Source organism: Carassius carassius, chromosome 20 (genome assembly GCF_963082965.1).
Source record: "Carassius carassius chromosome 20, fCarCar2.1, whole genome shotgun sequence".
NCBI classification, from domain to species: domain Eukaryota; kingdom Metazoa; phylum Chordata; class Actinopteri; order Cypriniformes; family Cyprinidae; genus Carassius; species Carassius carassius.
Genome location: NC_081774.1, coordinates 3,513,011 through 3,531,432, shown reverse-complemented (window position 1 = coordinate 3,531,432; position 18,422 = coordinate 3,513,011). Strand labels below are relative to the sequence as shown.

The 18,422-nt window shown below is 35.6% G+C and overlaps 1 protein-coding gene across 2 annotated transcripts; it reads right to left on the bottom strand.

The window, feature by feature from the left end:
• Nucleotides 1–776: 776 nt before the first annotated feature.
• ahrrb (aryl-hydrocarbon receptor repressor b) lies at nucleotides 777–17,673 on the bottom strand. 2 transcript variants are annotated; one of them, XM_059500837.1, is made up of 8 exons: nucleotides 17,560–17,673; nucleotides 17,033–17,214; nucleotides 5,134–5,231; nucleotides 4,904–4,993; nucleotides 3,324–3,429; nucleotides 3,057–3,190; nucleotides 2,697–2,863; nucleotides 777–1,833 (listed from the first exon to the last, which is right to left on the bottom strand). In XM_059500837.1, the coding sequence occupies exons 1-8, from the start codon at nucleotides 17,619–17,621 to the stop codon at nucleotides 963–965; spliced, it is 1,710 nt and encodes a 569-aa protein (XP_059356820.1). In that variant the 5' UTR covers nucleotides 17,622–17,673; the 3' UTR covers nucleotides 777–962. The 2 variants fall into 2 exon arrangements, with proteins under 2 accessions (XP_059356820.1, XP_059356821.1); XM_059500838.1 differs by having other exon boundaries at nucleotides 777–1,722.
• Between the last annotated feature and the right edge of the window lie 749 nt (nucleotides 17,674–18,422).

The following is an 18,422-nucleotide window of genomic DNA, read 5'->3' as shown; positions in this document are numbered from 1 at the left end:
TAAATTCATTATAAATAACAAAAACTAAATTATAATTTATAAATTAATGAAAGAGTAACTCATGTACAGATACAGAGTGCTGAAACGGCTTGAAACTGAAATAGTATAAATATTAATACACAAAATATAGAGTTTAGGCCAGCAATGGTTTAACAGTCTGACAGTTAATAATGTAAATTTCCATAAAACAGATAAAACATGTCTATCCATCTAGTGGCTAATTCATCATAAAATTGTGTAGTGAATTAATATATTTACAAACAGGATTATTTGGACAATTCCTTCAGAAAGTATACTTCCCACACAATACCAATAAACAAACAAATAAAAGTAAAAAAATATACACATTAATATAATTTTAACTGTAGCTTCATATAAAATGGGGGCCAGATGAATAAAGACAAATGTATTTATTTTTAAAGCAAATGCATGTTTAAGCACTTTGAAAAATCTAAAATGCTATATACACATACATTTTCACATGAGAAATGATCTGGTCTCTTTACATATTTTCCACATTAACATTATAATATTATATAATAATGTAATAATAATAACTAATATAATATGGATCACAATAAATCCAAAATTTCTACCCCAAAGAGACAAAACACAAAACAACATCTCCAGAACCTGAGTATGTGTGTTTGATTAAACGGTCTCAAATATTCTAAAATATCTTCCAACTAGTTTAATTTATGTCCAGAAGGAAATACCAGCGCTTGCAAGGCAGCAAACTAGTTTATGTTTAGAATTAGGTGGAAAAATTGTTTTTGTCATCATGACTTGATTTCAGGTGACAAAACACAATTCATCATGCAAATATGACAGTGGGTAGATCTTAGATTTCTAACATATCAAAGCTATCGACAAAAAGGTTTTGTATGTTAATCAGTTGGGCTGAATTAATTGCAGAACAAAAGGAAGAATATTAATACACCTTGCAAGCATGTGATCAGGGTTTACTGCATGTAAACATATGGGTTTGCTTTGTGTAGAACAGTGTTCATAGTGCAATTTGAAGTAATGTGTTGTTCCACATGCCCTTGACTAACATCCCCACAAGGTTGAGAGTCTTCAGGTTCTCGTTTGATCATGTGCAGAAGGTTGTGACTCCTGAACTCACAAGTCAGCCGGATATCATGCTGCATGCAGCTTTTATGATCATTTGAAAATGCATATCCATCCTGACTGCTGATAGGAGCGTCAGAGTGATTCATGTCTTTGTTCAGGACACAATTAAGAGGTCTGCTGACTCCTGCACACAGATACTTGTGGTGTCTGTTGATGGGAGGACTGATGACAGCTTTTCCTCTTTGATATGAGGCACAAAAGTCATAATATTCAGCCTCGGTTTTCACCTGTGCATATTCAGGGCGCCAAAGCATCCCGTATACGTTACACCCGTTCTCAGAGTCTGAATCTTCTGTCTTAATGGCCACTTCGGAAATCATGTTAAAACATTCAGTCTGCATGTATCTTCTCTCAGCCTTCCTGTTGACACAATAACTCTCAAGTTTCTGCAATTCTGTGTTGCATCTGATTTGTGGTTTGCCAGAATGGCTGTTCTTATAGACGCTTCCAGACAGGTAGTTTTCATTGGGCCCCATGCGTAAGGCAACAGGACAGCGGGCATCCCAGGAAGGATCAACAGCTTGCAGTCTAGAAACACAGAAATTGAGTGGCTTGTCCTGGGTTTTGCAGCCCTCTCCTCTGTATTTCCTGTTGGTCAGGGATGAACAGGAACAGTCATGACCAGAAGAGCTCGTCCAGTTAAGATGTAGCATGTCTTCACTGTCAAATGAGCCATGGGAAACTCGTTGTCTTTTATCACTGAAGATTGAAGTTAAACTGATTAAAATACAATTTCTACATTCAAATTACAATGTTTTTGGATACTACTATGACTTAGTAAATAAATACCACGGTATATCAACATGGTTATCATACAGTACTGCTTAAAGTTTGGGGTCAGTAAGGTTTTTTTTTTTTAATGTTTGCAAGTCGTCTCTTATGCTCAGTAAGGCTGCACTTATTTGATCAAAAATACAGTAAAAACAGCAATACTGAGAAATATCATTAGAATTAAAATGACTGTTTTCTATTTAAATATATATTATAGAATGTAATTTATTTCTGTATGGCAAAGCTGAATTTTCAGCGTCATTACTCCAGTCTTCATTGTCACATGATCCTTCAGAAATCATTCAAATATGCTGATTTCCGGTTAAAAAAAAAATCCTTAGTGTTGAAAACAATTGTCCAGCTTAAAATATTTTGTGGAATAACTTTTACCCCCCCCCCCCCCCCCCCACACACACACACACCCAAGACTCTTTGAAGAATTGAAAGTTTAAAATGAACAGCATTTATTTGAAATAGAAATTTGTGTAAAATTATTAATGTCTATATTGCCACTTTTGGTCAATTTAATGCATGCTTTCTGAATAAAATTATTTCTTATTCTAAAAAAACTGACCCTAGTTTACTGACCTTAACTGAACTGTGCACAGTTCATTAAATAATGTGTGTTCTCAAAATCTTTCATGCAATTATTTTTTATTTACAATGAATACTGCAAAAATCTGTCTCCAGGAAAGCAAAAAAAACAATATTCTTTTTGTAACTTTCAATTTCATAATTCTATGCAAAAATGCAGATGAATAGACAGGCAGAATGCGTATCTGCTGCCACACCTTTTGTGTTTGCTCTTCATCATCATACTCTTCATCTTGAACTCCATGACGGAGGGCAGGACTAGAGGAACAGCCACACAGAAGAGAGCGAGCCGAGGTGGCAGCAGAGCTCCAGTCTTCCTCCGCTGACCCTGAAGGAACTTCAGACTGCCCTGAAACTGCATGTTCTACAGGACACAAGAGCAAATCAAAACAAGACAATCTCTATCCACATACTGTGTGGAAATTTACATTTGGGAAGGTCAGCGCCTCCTAATTAAAGCTTCTCAACATTAATTAGATACATCAGATCATAGTTTGAAAAAGATCATTAAACCACTAAATAAACCACTATCTCTTTTGAGGGATTTCCTGACTGACCAGGAAGCCTGAGGTGCTGTCCAGCAGGCAGCGGACTCGAGCGACGAAGCACCGTGTGAGAAATGGAGACAGTTCAGGAGAAACGCCGTCAGGCACTTCAGAAATATACAGATGGCCCATCACAACATCCTCATCTAGAAAACACACAAAAACAAGACATGTTTCAGAAACAGATAACTTAAGTTTGTAATGACAGATGTGTCATGCAGTCATAACTACTGAAACGCACTAGCTTAAAAATAAATACAATAATAAATATCTACATACCAGTGTCTTGTTGGCCAGGGTTCATCGCCCAGTGGAGCTGCCTGTGAAACTCCTGTCGCTCCTCCACATGGATATAATCAAAGATCTTTTGATGCATCACGTCCGTCTGCCAGAAAAGATCACACAGCAACATAAAACCAGTACGTGTTTATTTCAGAAACACTCCAGCTCCCGCATCAGTGTGTTTTATGTTGTCTGCACTAACCTCAGTGAACAATTGCTCTGAAGTCTATATAGTCTAATAAACATGACTGATCGAAATTTCATTGTGGAGCCTTTTCAGATTTTTTTAATTGCTGAAAAAACCTTTTTCAAAGGCATTTTAGACTTTGAGGTTCCTAGCAGAGAGTGGAATGAGTTCACAATCCATGCCATTATTATTGTGCGTTTGCTTCGGGTTACTATTAATAATCATTCAGATGGCAGATCTGTGGCACAGAGCAGTGCATCACTAACAGCTGACATATTAATAGCTTATGTGCTTGTAACAACCAGTGTCTAAGTTCAACACAGGTCATTTCCCTGTTATTATCATCTTATCTAATAAAAACCAATAAAATCAAGACTAATGTAAAATAATTTTTAAAAAGTAAAATAAAATGGTTTAAATAATTAAAATAAGTATTTATAAAATATTTATAATTAAATAAGTCAAATAAAATTGACAAAAAATAAGCAACATACACACCCACACACACGTAAAAAATTCAAATTGATTTTCAATAAAATTTTAAATAAAATGTGAATGCAAAATAAAAACTTTAATTAAAAAAACCGACATCTTTTGATCTGTGGTCTCATGTATAATGCACAGTATGCTTGAACCCACAAATCCCTTTTTTTCACAGCCCCATGTGTTTGTTGCGTGACAGCGGGGCTGCTTGCATGCGGACAGACGTGTCTCTACACTTTAGGAACAACAAAACAAAAGCCTGAAATACCAGCCCACATGACCATACCCGCTGTTCATAAACAACAAACTCTGCCAAAAATTATTTTCCAGTGTGGGACATGCAAGACTTTTAACACACTTTCATGACTAACACACCCCAATGCCTTCTTAATTTCCAATCAAAATTTCCTTCTTGGAGGAGATGGTTTGTTTGCAAAGGAAGCCTGACTCTTTGAAGGCTGTGAAAAAGTCTTAAATTAACTGAGGGGTGAAAAGACATAACTATTTTTACACATTATGGTTGAAAAGGCATTAAACACGATATCCTTCTGTGTTTTCCAGTCAACCGCAGATGGCGTAAGTATTTCTTATAAAACCACACATGATTTTTGTTTAGATTTCTCTGATGAGACAGGAATTTTATTTGAGAGCTGTTTAAAAAGGTAAAATGAGTCACATACTGGATTTATACTTTATTTGTTTGGATTGTCACACATGAAAGTGAAATACACATAATACTACAATAACAGCAGTGCAGTGAAATATAATCCCCTCTCTCCATGAATTTATGAAAAACAAACTCATTAAATGTGAGCATTTGAAAAAGTTATGGGATGTTTAGATCATAAACATTTCATTTTTCATACAAGTTTTATTTGTTGATTAGAGGATGTTGTTTGAAGGTTACCTGATGAAATCCCAGGTAGTCAACGATGGTGGATGATGCATAGAAAATAACACCATCTGAGCTCACAATCAGCGCAAATCCAGGAAGAGACTACAAGATATGAAATGTGTGTCAACAGTCATGTCACTAAAATTAACCACAAGGAAATCTATAATATTTCTTTGACACAAAATAATTTCTAAACTGTAGTGAAGGAAACTTCCATCATAAACCCAAAGAAAATCAGTCACCTTTAGGAGAAGATCATTCTCTATGACATGGGGCAGGATTTCTTTCTCGTGAGCTGATGTCAAGGCATCACTGCTGTGATTTTCTTTCTCTTGGACCACTGTGAGGAACAACAGCACAAAAGACAGAGAATGAGATAAAGACAGAGATGCATGGATATAAAATAAATGTGACCCTCTCTGTGAAATCCAGGCTAGATTCTCAAAATCTAATTATGAGATGACAAGCACCAAAGGTTTGAACTTTTTTTTTTAAAACAAAGTTTTTTTAATAGGAAACCCCTTGGTCTCATTTAATCTAAAAAATTAGGACAGTTAGGACACCAGGACAGTTGCAATCGAAAAAACCTGTTAATAAACCTTCTTCACTAAGCATCTGCTCTTAGTCAATCCATATCAGATGCATTTTCCCAATTTCACGTTCAGTTGAGAATGACTGAAGAATTGCAAAAAAAATTAAATAAAGGCAGCCAAAGTGCTCTTCATTAGTCGTGCTAATCTAAAATGAGCGAGATAAAAATCATATGAAATAAATAAAAAAAAAAGATTTTTTGTCTTCTTCAGTTAATTTTGTGGGGAACATCAATGCCAAACATTAAAGTGAACAAGATAACAACAAACAGACTGAGCAGATTTATTCAGCGATGTTTATACAACCCAAATATATCATGCACATTATCTGGATTTAAACCAGTTTTGTTTTCTTACAAGCAGCCATTTTAATTTGACATAAAAACATTTATTTTTCTATCATTTTAAGCTGTAGATCTGAAGAGTATCGTCTTGTGGAAAAGAGAGGTTTCTCTTACTGCTGTAGATTTAATGCCATATATATATATATATAGTACATTATAAAACAGTATGCATTACTAACATATTGAGTGTAAACTATAATTTTAATTCGAACTATTAAAATTAATATCACCTTATGGGACAATAAAACCCTCCCTACATCTACCCTAAACCTACCCAATACTTTACGTTTACCTTTTAGATAATTTTCTTCATTATTATTGAAAATACATGCCTTTCCAATGTCATGAGATTTGAAAAGGTTTGACAAAATGCAAATTTCAAACCCTGGTGGATCACGTCAAAAACTACTTAACATGCTCTTCACCATCTGTGCAACTGGAGCAGCTACTGAAACACAGTCTTCTGTAATACTTTGTAAACAAATGTTGATGGGCAGAGTTAGTGTAAATAACCTTTAAGCTTTAAGCATGACGTCAACTAGACGTGGTCCTATAGAGGGCGCAACAGGATAAGAAATCTTTGAAGGACTTTCACATTTACACTTGGTTTCCAAGGAGTTAAAATGGCAAATAAATGCATACTCTGAAAGCATCCCACAAGACATGTGTGATTATATGACTGGATGCCTGAAATTGAATGGAAGTTCAATTTGGTGGGGAAGTCGTGGCCTAGTGGTTAGAGAGTTTGACTCCTAACCCTAGGGTTGTGGGTTCGAATCTCGGGCCGGCAATACCATGACTTAGGTGCCCTTGAGCAAGGCATCGAACCCCCAACTGCTCCCAGGGCGCCGCAGCAAAAATGGCTGCCCACTGCTCCGGGTGTGTGTTCACAGTGTGTGTGTGTGTGTGTGTGTTCACTGCTCTGTGTGTGTGCACTTTGGATGGGTTAAATGCAGGGCACGGATTCTGAGTTTGGGTCACCATACTTGGCTGAATGTCACTTTGCATGCTCTAAGGAATGCATGCTTTAAACAGCTTATTGTACCATTAAGTTCATTGCCATTCTAATCTAATGCGCTGATGCACTGTAACGCGATGCACTGTAATTTGTTCATTAACGACGTCATCAGCATCTATTCTTTCGACATGTGAACCTTTCAGAGTTGCTAAACTGCAACTTTTTATGTCTGACTATAGACCAAACCTAAATATATTATCATTCACACACACTTAAATCAAACCTGTGCTCAATAACATGAGGGAAATCTCCATCATCTCTCTCTAAAGACTCATTCTAAGTTCATTCACTTCATGTCTTCTGCCAAACAAGCCCAAATCTACAGGTGGATGGGCTACTTTTCACAAAATGTCTATCCACAGGCAGCCATTTCACCGCAGAGTTGTTTTGATGAGGGGATGGAAATAAAAACCAGATCTGCTCTTGACAATTGAGGTTAGATTTACGAGCAGATGTGTGTTTGTACGCAGTGACTCAACAGACTCACTCTTTCTTTTTCTCTGTACTTTGTACCTCGCTAAATGTCTTTAACATAAAAATCTTACTTTTAACATTAATAAAGCACAGTATTTACCCTCACTACCTTGACCCAGAACACTAGACCCCACTGACTTTTACTGACCAAATCCCTGTAATTGTCATGGAGTGACAAAAACCTCATGAATATGTACTAGGTTGTACACAATTTATCACAATCTTTAAAATACTGTATTGCTTTTGAGATCATGTCTGAAGTAGAGTATTTGCCTAACCTCAAGTCAAAGTGTGCTGTAAATGATATTCAGTTTAGAAATGCCCACCCCCAAAAAATAAATCCAGTCTCAATGTTTAAACAAAGGATTCACAAATACTACAAAAATAACCTGGAGAAGTCATTCTATGAATCCAAACCTGCCCTTGAAAACGTATTTGTGTAATTCATAATAAAACTTTGACCCTGATAAGCACTTTGTAAAAGTATAATCAAGAACTACAATATCTCAAAAATACAGCAAAGTGTGATTGCATCATATAATAATTGCTGTTAATAGGGTTCATCGTCTGGTTGACTACGTCTTGTATTAATTTTCTGAAAAAAAATCTGTCATATGCACACAAACTGACATTCACCACTGATAAGATGCATAACTACTAAATATTGCAGAAACGTAATTTTCTGTAAAGTTGCTTTGCAATGATTTGTATTGTAAAAAGTGCTATACAAATAAACTTGAATTGAATTGAATTGAATATCTCAGGCCCATCACATGTGCAAAAGAAACATGACTTCATGGACACACAATTTATAAAATGCATAGTTCTGGTTTATTCTCTTCTAAAAATAATGCACACACAAATCATACTTCATTTTTTCTAGCATTTTCCTTTCTTTGCTAATGTTCAATAGATCCAAAAAAGAAAACCTTAAAAGAACAGAATTCTGTACTGTAGCCCCCCTAATTGATGCAATATCATTGTTGCTGTGTAAGGAATGTAGCACTCGGGTGCATGCAGTTACTTACAAGGTGAAGGATACAGGAGGAGGAGAAGGAAGTATTAATAGACTCCTGCGCTCTTATGGACAGATCATTAGATCATTTTCACTTGCGTCTCTCTGAGATCAGGTTCTGGTGAACTACAAGTCATGCAAACCCAGCTTTACTACACGCTCTTAAACTGCCCAGAATAATAGAGTGACCACACATACATCCACCCACCCAACATTCTAGAGTAAGACTTTTTGCTTTTGTCGTTTATGCTTTCCAAGACTGTTTATTGTCATCAAAAATACAGTAAAACTAGTAATTTTGTGAAATAATACAATTTGAAATGGTTTTGTATTTGAATTTTTAAAATGTAATTTATTCTTGTGATACAAAGCCAGTCTTCAGTGTCTCATGATCCTTCTTAAATCATTCCAAGATGCTGATCTGCATTTCTTTTTATTATCAAGTTTTTTTTAGCCTATCCTAGCCACTAGATTGCGGTATTGTTAACTCTAGCATTGTTAATTACAAATACTGTATGAAAAGAGAACATCAATGGGGAGAAGATCTTGTTTACATCAAAACTGAAACCAAGCCTTTCACACTGAATGCATATTTTGTGCATTTTCTAGAGGGACATCTATTACAGTTGCATTCACGTCTTGCACAAAAGAAGCTGCATGTTTAGAAAGCCATGTAAATTAATGCAAGTTCAACTTTGAAAAAACATATTTCCAGACTTTATGGCCTTTTTTCCCCATCCCACTGCAACTTTTTTTTGTGATTGGCTTTCGGCCCTTTGTATTAAACTATGCATACATGCTGTTTTGTTTACTGTTGTTTAATTAAGTAACTTTATAATTGGTTTATAAACATTATGCACCTTTATTTCATCTTATTTATTTTCATCTTTGAATAAATATGCATTAGTAATATTTTGCTCGATGCGCCCTATCGTCACCTTAGGAGAGAAGCCAAAAGCTTTTCTTCACCCTAACTGAAATTACGCATTTTAAATTTGAATACGTTTCAAATTCTGATCATATTTAAGTAAAAAAATTCTAAATTTTGTTTTTCAGCCATTTTGACAGCCCTGAGTTTGGAAACAAGTCTTCTTCATGAGATCATGCATCAGTCTGCTGGCACACAACTCGGTTTATGGTATTTATCTTGTTTCACATGACTGTTATTATAAATTAAGTTTTATTGAGCATTGCAAATGGATTTGAAAACTTTTCCCAGGAAGCTTCACAATCCCTAAATGGTATTTATAATAAATAACACACAGCACAAACAAATAAAAAAATGTCATCTATTTAGTGACTGATAGTCAGTCTCCAAGCTGCATAACAAGCATAAAAAAATTGTAAAGGAAGGAGGAAAGAGGGGACTGAATGTGTTGCAAGGAGAAAATAAAGGATTTGCACAAAGTCTCACTATATTAGGCGAACATTATTACAGTTGTCACGCAACAGAACAATCCTTTATAATGTATCTGGGTCATTTTTACAAGTTGTTTGCACGACATTGTGTGCAAAGGAACCGCCTTCCGGTTGCCAACAAACACGGAGCCCATAAATGTTCTTACTGAAGGTTTTGATGTCGACAATAAATATCTCAGCTCTTTAGAAGCAGCTTTTTATGCATTTTGTTGCTAACAAAGAGTTGTTTGAATCATTAGGCTGACAGAATACATAATACTACCATTTTAAGGGAATTAAAACATTTAGATCATATACACAAACAGAAAACAATCTTTTTTGGAATCAATTTTACTCTGAAATGGCAAGTAAATTTCTAAATACATTTAAGTTGAAAGACTGAAATAGTTTTTTCCATGTAAAACACTCCAATAATCTTTGAAAACTGATTTTTTTTTGCAGTGTATACACAGCTAAGATCAGGGATTTCTCATGCAAGGGAAGAGGAAAATCCTCCGTCCCATGCTAAAACAGATGTTTGGAGACTCACGCACTTGCATGATGCTGGATGCTTGGATCATTTATCAGTTTCTAGCACACATTCTTACATGATGAAAACAAACAGAAGAATGTTTCCAGGACAGAGACGCAAGATGGAATTTTCCTGATTTGCACGCAAGAAGAATTTGCCAAGGAGGGTCTGGCGACTGCCAAGCGTCTGCACAACTGAGTTCACTGGGGAGAGTTTTAACATGATACTGTGGACACTCAGTGTGGAAGAGCACCAGAGGCAACATCATTCCCTTGTGAAGAACAATCACCCTGCTGCTCTATGCTTCAACTGATAACGAATTCATCAGTGTTACATTCTTACAGTATTAAAATGATACCTCTTTTCAAGAGTTTCCAAATGTCATAAGCAATGTCTTAAACTGTGCTCAGTTTTGCCAATATACTAAAGTCAGAGATCTTGAAATGAACTCTGACATGTCTCAAATTGTTCCAAAACTAAATTATATGATCCATGTAATACAACGGTCAATAATTTACTTTAAAGAAATGTATACTTTTATTCAACAAGGACAGATTAATTTGGCCAAAAGTGAGACTAAAGACGTTAATAGTGTTACAAAATTATAAAGCACCACAAATATTTTCAACATTGATAATTCTTTTTATTAATTTTTTTTAAATCAGCATATTAGAATGATTTCTGAAGGATCATGTGACACTGAAGACTAGAGTAATGATACTGAAAATTCAGCTTCATATCACAGGAATAATTAACATTTAAAAATCTATTCAAATAGAAACATTATTTTAAACTGTAAAAATATTTACATTTAGTCATTTAGCAGATGCTTTTATCCAAAGTGACTTACATGAGGATTTAATAATAACAATATTTCACAATATAAGTTTATTTGATTTTTAAACAAATACAGCCTTAGTAAGCATAAGAGGCTCATAAAAAAACGATTTCAGACTGTAGTGTACAGTTTTTAGCTCTACAGACAGTCATGCATAACCATTTTTTGTGCCAAAGAAAAAGTTTTCTTAGAAAAAGTTAATATTTAAATAAAACAACTGAAAGCTCTCGAGCTATGAAAGAAAAAATAATTTGGGGTTGAACATAATATATCTTTGGAACCCACTTAGGTGATGATACATTCAAATGAGGACAAATTTGAAAACCTTACTGAACACAATATTTATTAAATTCGCTTAAAATTATAAATAAAGATAAATAAAACCCACAAAGTGCTTATTTCTTGAGAAAAACTGTAGATTTAGGATCTTAGCTTGGTCTGTTACTGGAAAAACTGAAAATGTTAAAAGCACTCAATCAAGTAGTTATCAAACGGCCACATGTGGCCACTAAAAGTGGATTGTGAATGGTCTAAACAGAAGCACCAAAGCTGATCTGCATCTTCCCCCCTTAGTGCTTTTCTCAAGGACGGGGAATTTGCCAGGCTGCAGTCACGCAAATGCTCCGCAGGAGCCAGTGGAGCATTCATTACCCATAACCCCCTTCTCTTCAACATCCCACACACACACACACACACACACACACACTCACTCACTCGAACTCAATTACTCCCTGATGTGCAGTTTAAGCTGTTATTCACACACTGCAACTAACTCTCAAAGTACATTACGGAAACAGTAATGCTTAAAATGGTCCTTAAGTTGAGTAAGCTCAGGTTTTAGACTCAAACGAAATGGTGCTTCATCAAACATGGATCTTGCACTGTAAGAAAATTACAAACCTGATTCCAAAAAAGTTGGGACACTATTCCATTCCTTTTTTACTCTCAATTTGTATAATTTACAAATCTCATAAACTTATATTTTATTCAACATATCAAATGTTGAAAGTGAGACATGTCATGCAAAATATTGGCTCATTTTGGATTTCATGAGAGCTACACATTCCAAAAAGGTTGGGACAGGTAGCAATAAGAGCCCGGAAAAGTTAAATGTACATATAATGAACAGCTGGAGGACTAATTTGCAACTTATTAGGTCAATTGGCAACATGATTGGGTAAAAAAAGAGCCTCTCAGAGTGGCAGTGTCTCTCAGAAGTCAAGATGGGCAGAGGATCACCAATTCCCCCAATGCTGCAGCGAAAAATAGAGGAGCAATATCAGAAAGGAGTTTCTCAAAGAAAAATTGCAAAGAGTTTGAAGTTATCATCATCTACAGTGCATAATATCATCCAAAGATTCAGAGAATCTGGAACAATCTCTGTGCGTTAGGGTCAAGGCCGGATGATCTTCGGGGACTTAGACGGCACTGCATCACATACAGGAATGCTACTGTAATGGAAATCACAACATGGGCACAGGAATACTTCCAGAAAACATTGTCGGTGAACACAATCCACCGTTCCATTCGACGTTGCCACCAAAACTCTATAAGTAAAAAAAATAAGCCATATCTAAACATGACCCAGAAGCGCAGTCGTTTTCTCTCGGCCAAGGCTCATTTAAAATGGACTGTGGCAAAGTGGAAAACTGTTCTGTGGTCAGACGAATCAAAATTTGAAGTTCTTTTTGGAAAACTGGGACGCCATGTCATCCGGACTAAAGAGAACAAGGACAACCCAAGTTGTTATCAGCGCTCAGTTCAGAAGCCTGCATCTCTGATGGTATGGGGTTGCATGAGTGCGTGTGGCATGGGCAGCTTACACATTTGGAAAGGCACCATCAATGCTGAAAGGTATATCCAAGTTCTAGAACAACATATGCTCCCATCCAGACGTCGTCTCTTTCAGGGAAGACCTTGCATTTTCCAACATGACAATGCCAGACCACATACTGCATCAATTACAACACCATGGCTGCGTAGAAGGATCCGGGTACTGAAATGGACAACCTGCAGTCCAGATCTTTCACCCATAGAAAACATTTGGTGCATCATAAAGAGGAAGATGCGACAAAGAAGACCTAAGACAGTTGAGCAACTAGAAGCCTGTATTAGACAAGAATGGGACAACATTCCTATTCCTAAACTTGAGCAACTTGTCTCCTCAGTCCCCAGATGTTTGCAGACTGATATAAAAAGAAAAGGGGATGACACACAGTGGTAAACATGGCCTTGTCCCAAGAGAGGTGTTGATGCCATGAAATTTAAAAATGTGTTTTTCCCTTAAAATGATACATTTTCTTAGTTTAAACATTTGATATGTCATCTATGTTGTGTTCTGAATAAAATATTGAAATTTGAAACTTCCACATCATTGCATTCTGTTTTTATTCACAATTTGTACAGTGTCCCAACTTTTTTGGAACCGGGTTTGTAATATTTAAAGGAGCATTGCGTAGGTTCTGAAATTTCTAACCGTTACTGACACCAGTGGCCGTTAGAGGAACTGCAGCCAGTCTCATGCTCGTTCTCAGTGCGCACGCTCTTTTTTTTTTAATTACGGAGTGTCCATGGGTGTCTGAATTGTGCTGGAGGCTGTTCGCTTCTTTCCATCCGCAGAGTCCATTTGAAAACACTATTGCCGCTGCTTACTATAATGGCTGGCGTGCCATACAGTTGTAAGCCCAAGTAGACGCGCATGACGTCACATTTTGTGAATTTTCGCGCCAATTCGGGCCCGACTCCTCCACAGACAATTGAGCCTACAGGCTGATAGAGGCAACCGTGGTGGACAGTCGAGATGTCATTCTTTTTTTTACATCATGGTTGGCTCATACATGTACAAATGAAAACTCTATCTTAAAGATTTTTTTTTAAAGTAAAAACCTCCACATAGCTCCTTTAATTAAAACAGATAATGTTATGTGTTAATGTTAGTGGCATAAAATTGCTAGTACATTTCCATAAAGTTCCAGAAAATGCAATTAAATTGACAAGCTATGTTGGGTATTATTTTAATGCACTTATTTCAACATTTCGGCATGTCTCATCTTTTAAAGTTTAAAGGTGGTTACAGATAAATAATAAGATATAATAATAATACTCGCCAGACTGATACACCATATATGCATGTGTGTGTGTGTTTTATATATATTAGAATTCTACTAATTAGAAAAATATAAAATGCACTAATGATTAACGAGCTGCTGCATTAATGAATAATAATCAGGTTGTGTGTGTGTGTGTGTGTGTGTGTGTTTGCTAGTATTGATTTGTTGAAATCAAAACAGGGACGATAATAGGTTAGTGCCACCCAGTGTTCGACGAGTAAAAATATATCTGTGCTAAACTTATACTTCGCGTCCAAACCCACACACTGACGAGTAAAATCTGAGAATTTATTAGCCAGTGGTTAATATAAGATAATTTAGTCACCCAGAGTGAAGATTTAGACACAATTGCAAGTGATTTACTCGCAAATGTAGAGGGTATTATTATTGCAAAACAGTTTGATCAAGATGATCATTAGTCTCATTATCATTAGGCATCAATGCATGCTGGTGTATTAAGATGCTAAGATGCTTAAACTAGTTCAGAGCAGATGTGTGTCTAATAGTAGTGTTGCCACTAACAAGATCTGCTGCAAACTTTAAGCAATGATCTTGGCAAACAGAAGCACTGCACACAGTGGATCTCTGCTATCGTTACACTCTTGGTGACTTCACTTTGACAATTAAAATGTCTGCAGCACAAACTGTGCAGGTTGTTACAAACTTAAGTATAATACTTGAGGTTAGTGGTTTGTTTAAATCACTAATCCTATGTATGAGCAGTAATGATGTTTGCATTGGCAAGCACTAAATGAGCAATACGTTTCATCCTGAAGGGAAATAAAGAAAAGCTTTTGAGGTCAGTTTATACCCTCCACATCCTGAGAGGCCCGGAAATGTGTTGGAATTAATCTGGCCAAGCGACAATCAAAATTATTTGATTATAATTGTATGGAACAAGCCTCTAAAAATGGTGTATGGCCAACAAAGGGATCACATGGTTTCTCGCTGTGTTTTAAGACTCTGATGACTCCGATGTAAACCTAAATAGTTAGTTCACCCAGAAATTAAAATTCTGTCATCCTTCACTCACCCTCATGTCATTCTAAACCTCTGAGCATTACTATGGAACATACATTCCTCAACATTCTTCAAAATAAATGGTTTTAAGAATTTACTATATTCATAATTGCTTATTGTCTTTGAAATATGTTGTATACGTGAAAGTGTATTGCTGAATGTACTGACAAACATTTACGGTAAACTAAAATATACTTATTAGTTTAATGACTAATGTCATTTCTATTGAAACTTCTATGTCACATATTTAAAGATATTTTAATTACACATTTGTAATGATGAAATATAGAAAGTAAGAATATAGAGCTTAATGTAGCAGGTCTGATCTTTAGAAATATTTTCTATTTTTATATTTAAATCCGTGACTTGAATCTCAATGCTGTCTTAGAGAAACAACTGACACAGGGGAAAAGTGATTTTTCTTTCCTACAGGCATAGACTACAACAAAGAACAAGAAAGAGTTGAATAAGTAAGGTTCTGGTAAATGAGATGTCATAAAATTATTTGAATTATTATCAAAAGTTTTTAATTTAACCGTTCTACCAGTAGCAAAGAAAATTCTTCAACGTGACCATTTCATATAAAAATGAAAACCTTTCAATGAAACCCTTTTTCATGACATTCCAGTTCACAATTTAACCTACACGAATTCTGACATACTTCATTGCCTTGTCAATAATTTATGGCTTGAAAGGTGACAGAAAATGAGATCAGACCAAAAACACAAATGGCCTTCAGAAGATGAATACATTAAAATGCTGATGTTTGAACGTAATACATGCATCAATCTTATACGAACTGAAAGATCAAGGCTGACACAAACCAAGATCCGTGAAGGTTCAAGTTCTTCAGGGTCGGATCTTGCATTATAAATGACCGTATTCATGAGTTATGAATTTCACCATCTAAAGTGGGTTGTGTAAAATCAACCTAAAATCTCAAATACACAAACCTGTGCAAAGACACAATAAATAAATAAATGTGACTTGACTTTAAATTATGAATAGCATGGCAATCTACGGTCTCAAAAAAAGCTTTCCCAACACTGCATATTGTATACGATGCTGGGCGCATAATGTTCCTTTCTTTTTAGTTACAAAAAGGTTGTTTTTATTACTCTCCATTACTTTGTTATGAGTTCAGTTACATTTGAGAAATGCCCACCTGCCAGCACACAGCCCAAACACTGCCAGCTATCCTCACAACAGTAACACTGATCCGTTTGGACACTTTCACAACAAACAGCATGTGAGTGCAGGAGGGCAATCTCTTCATTACATTAAGCTACACATGGACCTATCTTTATATGGCTTCTTGTGAAATAAATCCCATTATTCTACATGGCAGAAGAACTGCATGTGTATTTACCAGCATGTTTGACCAGCTTTCCCCCAAACTACAATAAAAGCTATTTTTAAAGTGAACTAATTTATTTTTAAAGTGGTGCTGCTTTGTATTATAAATGATTTAACATGCATACAACTAAGAATATGAGCTAAAATGTGTGGGAGGAAAAATTCAAGAGAAGGAAATGTTTTCCATAAACTTTTGCAAATTAAATCTATATATACTCCATATAAAAATGTAAATGCGACAGAACGTTCTACTAATTTATCCCAAAACAAAATATACAAAGACAAATCAATTGTATGGATATGCTTGAGTGAAACACAAAGATGAGTTTGAGTCAGTAAAACAACATCAAGTTTATTTTAAAGTGTTCAAATCACTTTTGGGAGCCAATCTATGAAGTGCTGTAATTCAGTTTTAGCAGGAAAGTTTGCCAGGAATCATTCCTTACCTTGAAAGAAGCTCTTCACCCGCAGGAAGCTGACGCTGAGCCTCAGCACTGAGAGTTTGTCCAGTTTGGAGATGACATCTGCACTGAAGGGCAGCAGACTCGCCAACCGGTCCAGTTCTGCATTCAGACGGTCGCGATGACGCTTGGACGGATTCGATTTCTGACCTGCTTTCTCTGGTTTCCTGAATATATAAACCATATCATAAACCTGTGTGACATTCAAAGGACTAAATGCTACAGAAACATGACAATTATATAATTATCACCACCACCACCACCAATGATAATAGAAATAACATTATACATATTTATTATCATTAGTGCCTTTTCTATGTGTTTTTATTGTGTGTATTAACACTGGCAATAAAATCGTAATCGCAAAAAAAATTAAATAAAACTCTAAATGTATGTAACTTGAATTAAAATAACTTTATGAAAAATAACTTGATTTATTATCGTTAACAATGTTTCTCATTGGTTTGGTTATTTGCATTGATGTTTTGCTATTAAACTGTTAAATACTCAACTGTTTCTGCACAGGTTTTCTCCTTTTCCTTCCAGCATACAGACAGTCTCCAGGAGGAATCATTGTTCACTTCTCCAAATACTAGCTCAACACGAAGATTGCTGTTTTTGGTTTCTGGCAAACAATATTAAACGTGGGAAAAAAAACAAACAAACAAAAAACTGAAGGAAACAGAATAAGGAGGTGTGGAAGAGTAACAACAAATTCATATTCAATAAAAATCTAATAAAAACATTTTTTACACATCGACTCAGGGATGGACAAGTTCTGTAGTTACCAAATACTGAACATACAAGAAGTGAAACTCACCAAAATACACATTCAGCTGATGATAATGGTTGAAGTAACTTAAGATAATTGTTTGAAACGAAGCCGAATCATCCTGAGGGTCAATAAGATGGAATAAACTCCTGATATGACGGAGACATCAAGCTCGCGCTGATGTTATATAGCGCGTTTCAGGTGGCGGATCTTAGCACGCGCATCCTCACGCGAAAATTACGCACGACGCACGCACAGCGCAAGCGACGCGAAAAAAATATAACTTTCTGCTAAACTGGGCAGCAAACCTGTACAGCAAAAGAACAGAGACATTTTCGACCTATTACAACTGTACTTTATTATAATTCTATTATGATACTATAAAAGTGTTTAAAAGTATGACAGAGGGTCAGATTTCAAAGGAGTTTTAAAATAAGAAAAAAACATACACGTGCCATTTAAAAACAATATTTTATTGCAAGTTTTGTTAATTACAATTTTACAAACCTAAACATTATTTTCTATATAGAGCTCAATTCAAGGATGCTGCATTCAATCTTTAAATTAAATCTTGATTTTTGTTTTTTAACCAGCCTATTATTT

Coding starts and splice junctions, on each gene's coding strand:
- ahrrb (XM_059500837.1), bottom strand. CDS start 17,621: ATGATTCCTCCTGGAGACTGTCTGTATGCTGGAAGGAAAAGGAGAAAA. Junction 17,215..17,559: donor AGAAAACCTGTGCAGAAACA/GTTGAGTATTTA, acceptor TTATATATTCAG/GAAACCAGAGAAAGCAGGTC. Junction 3,430..4,903: donor ACTACCTGGGATTTCATCAG/GTAACCTTCAAA, acceptor CTTTTCTGGCAG/ACGGACGTGATGCATCAAAA.